The sequence below is a fragment of the Etheostoma cragini genome, chromosome 1 (assembly GCF_013103735.1).
Source record: "Etheostoma cragini isolate CJK2018 chromosome 1, CSU_Ecrag_1.0, whole genome shotgun sequence".
NCBI lineage: Eukaryota > Metazoa > Chordata > Actinopteri > Perciformes > Percidae > Etheostoma > Etheostoma cragini.
In genome coordinates this window covers 893,531-898,578 of record NC_048407.1, presented here as the reverse complement: position 1 = coordinate 898,578, position 5,048 = coordinate 893,531, and the positions used below count along the sequence as shown (strand labels likewise).

The window sequence follows — 5,048 nt, the reverse complement described above, 5'->3', positions numbered from 1 at the left end:
GGCAGAAAGAAAAAACAAAAACACAAAAATTAAATAAAAAGGACAGACTCACGGTCAGCCGGGCCCCACCACAACATCTCTTGTATTAACTACAGCCCTGCTGTCTCTTCATGTTCATTGCTGCGTGTGCACCCGTCAATAACCATGTGTTTAACTTATCATGACAAAATAAGATTCATTGAAGTAAGATCAATAATAAGCTTTTGGTGAATATAGAATTTTAATCTTGTAATTCTAAAATGAGCCTATGCGTTAATTAGGACAGTTGATTATTTAGTGTGCATTCAAATGATTAAATGTCACAGTCATGTTTCATTTATGCCAACATAATCATCACATTGGCTTTGATGGATACTGTGATTGTGCAGATTTTATTATGCCATTAGCCTTTGGTTCTTATTACTTCCAGTTAACCGGGACGTGAGTCAGCCAAATGCTAGTAGTTTTTTTTTTTTATTGGTACTGGTTCTAAATAATATTCTTCATTGATTATTAGTTGTAAATTTTAGCTTAGCCAAAGCCTGTGTTTTGGACTGTATTTTCACAACCAATATTATTTTCAACATATTTTATTTCACTTCACCCGTTCACTTCACCTTCTGCTGTAGACATCAGGTTTCATTCAGTGTACTGGACTCTGCACCCAGTACCATGTTCAACAGCGTTTGAGAACATTCCACATCTTATTTTAATAAGAGTATACATAAAACATATTCGTTATGTTATGGATGCATCAGGCCGAGGTCTGTGGCCAAACACACAGTTCATCATTAAATAAATAGTTTACCATTTTGGTGAGTAAGCTTATTTCCTTTTTACTTTCAAGCTGAGAGTAAAAGATAGATACAACGTTTGTGTTCTAAATGTGGAGATAACGCCAGCAGGCCATTAGCTTAGCTTAGCATCAAGACTGAAAACTAGACTCCTATGCTTTAGGGCTACTCACCTATATACAGCGAGGAGTCCTTCCTGTGGACATGGTCATCGATGTAGGACACTCCCAGAGGCTGGACCGGTGTGGCTCCGATGCCGAGCAGAACCTGGGCTCCGATCAGCAGAAGGTACATCATGTTGGTGTTGGCTCTGTTGCCACATTTAAACCCCGAGTCTCGGTTTTCTGACCTGGTGGTGTTGGAGCAGACGTCCCTGCCGTCCTCGGCGTGCCACGAGTCCCCGGCCTCGTACTCATACTGATGGGTCAGGAACTCCGGCAGGGCTGACAGCAGGGCCCCCAACGCCATGACGATCCCGCCGCAGCCAATCAGTCTGGGTCTGTGGGCCTTGGCGCCAAAGTAGCTGACAAACAGGATGAGGGCCAGGTTGCCGATCTCAAAGCTGCTGGCTATGACCCCCACATCTGCACTCTGGAGGTTGAAGCGTCTCTCCAGAGTGGTCAGAACACTTACCTGGAGAGAGAGAGAGAGAGAGAGAGAGAGAGAGAGAGAGAGAGAGAGAGAGAGAGAGAGAGAGAGAGCAGCCATTCAGGACCACCAATGACATCTTGCAACCAATCACTTTTTAATGCAGCTTTATACACTTGATTTTATAAAGATATTAATAATGTATTGATTCTACACTATTATTTGCTGTACCAACTAGAGCAATATCAATATCATAACAATATTGTGATATGAGACTAAATATCGCCAGGTCGTTGTCTGGTAAGTTTAGTCTTTTTAGGGGTTTAAAGGTTAGATTACAGTAAATTAATGTACTTTTCTGAACTCACCAGACTGTTTGGGCTGTATTATTATTTGCCTTAAACAACTAAGTCATTTTATCCACATTATTGATGGTTGTTTATCTAAAATCTAAATGTGAAGATATTTTGTTAAAGCACACATTTTTCAACCCTACAATATTGTTGCGAAATTGACATTGAGTTATTTGGTCAAGAATATCGTGATCTGAGTTTCTCCGTGTCGCCCAGCCGTAGTACCACCCTGTCAGTAGTGTAACATATTTGATATTTTACGCTCCATTACAACGTGTGTGTCAAACAATAAGACTGGGCATAAAACGGCCATCTGCCACTCAAACCAACAAGCTTCATCTAAACTCCTCCTCCACCCAGAACAACCCTGAGGCTAGCCTGATGCCAACTTGGGAAAAAGGGATATGTGCATGTGTGTGGCTTTAGGCAAGAAACATCATGCAGCTGTTATGAAATTAACTAGTCCTAATTATGAAACGGACACAAACACATTGTACCAGCTGGGTTCTGGGTGTAAGTGATGAAGTGGCCAGGTCATCTACAGAACTGATGAGAAACGGATGGTCGGGAGTTAATTCATCCAAAGCAAAAAGTGCAGTATAGGCCCCAAGACTTTATGAAGCACTTCCAGATAAAAAGGAGAATCTAACCATAACTATGCAGGTGAAATCAAACGGATCATATCTAATATCCATTCATATAATCCTGTTTCTCATGTCACACCTAACTCCATTGCAATCAGACAATTTCTTGTTTTTTTTCAAGAAATCACCAAAAAGGGCTACAACAACTAAATAATTGATAAATTGTTTCTTTTTTTAAACGCCACACATTTCCTTTCTTCCTACTCTTTTTTTCTCACCAACAGTCCACCATCAGCCACATAAATATTCCATGTACTACCCCATGAATCAAAGAAAAGCTTTGAATCCTGACAATTGAGAGGTTGGAAAAAAGCATTGTTTGACATTTCTTTATGAAAAATGACTTCACTTTCCTACAGTCTTACGAGCTTACTTACGATCACAGACGAGTGTGTGCAGTCGCTTGTACTTGATGTCTGCACACGCCACTGGCTGGGTGGTTAGAGGACAGCGAGTCTAAACAACAGGGTAAAGATTTACTCCTGCGGTCCTACAAGATTTATGTATGGCCTCATATTGGCTGCTGGTGAAGAACAGCCGATCCAATCCACTCAAGTGTTGAGAGACAATACAAGTGTGTGTAGATCATTAAGGTGCTGACACACCAGGCAGACAGCGCAGAGCAGGCCGACTGTGGAGTCTCCTTACGTTGCTGTGTCTTGGTCGAGACTACAGCCAACAGACAACTACTATGTATGTTCTGCTCTTCATGCCAGCAGGGTCCTGCATTACATTCATCATTCAAAAAGGGAAAAGCATATTCAAACCTTTGCTATGATACATACAACAAAACCGGCGGCAGCCTGGAGCCTGCAGTCCCTCTGCTTCTCTCGCAAACTTTACAACTTTGGAATAAATCGGACCAACCATCTCTGCACCATCTGAGCAAACCTGCCCATGTCAGTTTGATGAACATAGCCATAGGAAGTTGCTATGCAGGTGCTGCTGTGCTGACAGTGATGATCTTAACTTGTTTTAGCATTAATGTCTTCCAAAGTTTTACTCTAATATATATATATATATAAAAAAAGTGCCATTGAAAATAAAAAGGGAGAATAACTAAGTAAGTGGCTGAATTAAAACGAGACAGAATCAAATATGATGACAAACGATATTGTCTCCAGTGGAGGATAAGCAGTGTTTCTACAGTGCGTTTAGCCGCAGCGGGATTTGCTACAGGTGCACTTTTGGTTTGGGATGCTGCTTTAAAGGAGGAAGATCCACTGCAGTCTTCAAGCTAAACACTAATGCACTTCAAATTTGCGACTGGTGCAAAAACCATTACAACCAACTCAGTTCTGCCAAGCTGCAGTATTCACCAAACATCATGAAAGAACTTTTTTCTTTTCTTAACAAAGCGTTTTTAACAGCTCTAGTGGGAAATATGGCGGTGTGCATGACTTCATCCCTGAGATCATCTCATGTTGTTACTATACCAGTGAGGACTTTTGTTTTTTTCTCATCCAAACCAGCAAGAAAAAGCGTGTCCATTGTGAGGAATAAAATGAAGCTTCTGAAACCGCATATGTGCAATTATTTATAGTATCAGGACTGTGCTGACACCTCTCAGGGCCTTTGGCTTTGATCAGGCAAATGCTAATCCTGATTCAACTGTCATCTTTCCTATTTCTACAGATGTACAGTAAGTGGTTGGGCCAACTCCGACTAATGTGGGTAGACCACACACATGCAGTAACAACGGGCCAAACCATGACCAGCTGTCATTCCACTCACTGATTCATCACATAGTGCAGGGTTTGGAACAGGATCGGTGTTAGGGAAGATTCTTCATTTTCTCCTCTGCATCTGCAACTATGCATTATTATTATTGTGATTATTTTTATTTATCACAATAATACATATTTTTTGTATTGGCTCCTTAACGCATTGTACCCATCTGCTCATCTATTGAATGGAGCGTATCTCTCATGTTGTTGACATCAATCTAAAGATATCAATGCAGCACATATTGGGAATGCAGTGGAAATGAGCAGATACTGAAGACAGCCTTTTATGAAAATACAATTTGACGTATTGTCGCTTCTGTTGTGGTGATCACGTCATCTCCTAGGCCTCTCCTCCGGTGTCAAAGACCCCCCCTGCATTACTGAGGCATACGGGTGCGGAATGGAGCAGAGCCGGCAGGTTGACTGGACCTCCTGACCATGGTTTCGTAACCTGCTCTCAATCAGACCATCCATACGCAGATCCCGTTCTCCAGCACCGGCGTGCAGCCTACGGCCGCTGTGACGCGCTTTGTGTCATGCAGATGGTGCATAGGCCTGATAGATAATACGCAGCAAGCCATCAATCAGTGAAAGCAGCGCGTCCCCTGGTTGCCGGAGGATGTGATTATTACAGTATTATGTGACCAGAATAATATGGTTATTAACCGCATCGTTCCCTGTCTGCCCATGCCGGTGTGTGTGATTGAAGGGCAGCGTTAACCCCATGTCATGTACTGGGATACGACGTTCCGCTCAGAGAAACACTGTGTCCATGGTGGAAACTTACCAAATAGGCGCCCACGGTGCCCTGTGCCAACATGAGCGCACATTCCGACACCAGGAAAATCTTGATGTTAGAAAAGCACGAGGTCTTCTTCTGATTGTCATCCTGCTCCGGGTCGTCGGTGCTGCTCCGCTCGGTGCAGATCGGATTTTTAACCTGCATCCTTCGGCTCAGGCTCC

General features: G+C 42.6%; 1 protein-coding gene across 1 annotated transcript in view; it reads right to left on the bottom strand.

Moving 5' to 3' along the window:
• The window catches only part of LOC117946912 (solute carrier organic anion transporter family member 3A1-like), a 25,104-nt gene extending 20,062 nt beyond the window's left edge, over positions 1–5,042 (bottom strand). The window contains exons 1-2 of the mRNA XM_034875424.1: positions 4,873–5,042; positions 947–1,406 (exon numbers count right to left, since the gene is read on the bottom strand). Coding sequence (XP_034731315.1) covers positions 947–1,406; positions 4,873–5,031 — 619 coding nt within the window. The 5' untranslated portion in view covers positions 5,032–5,042. The remainder of the gene's footprint in view (positions 1–946; positions 1,407–4,872) is intronic.
• Positions 5,043–5,048: the final 6 nt, after the last annotated feature.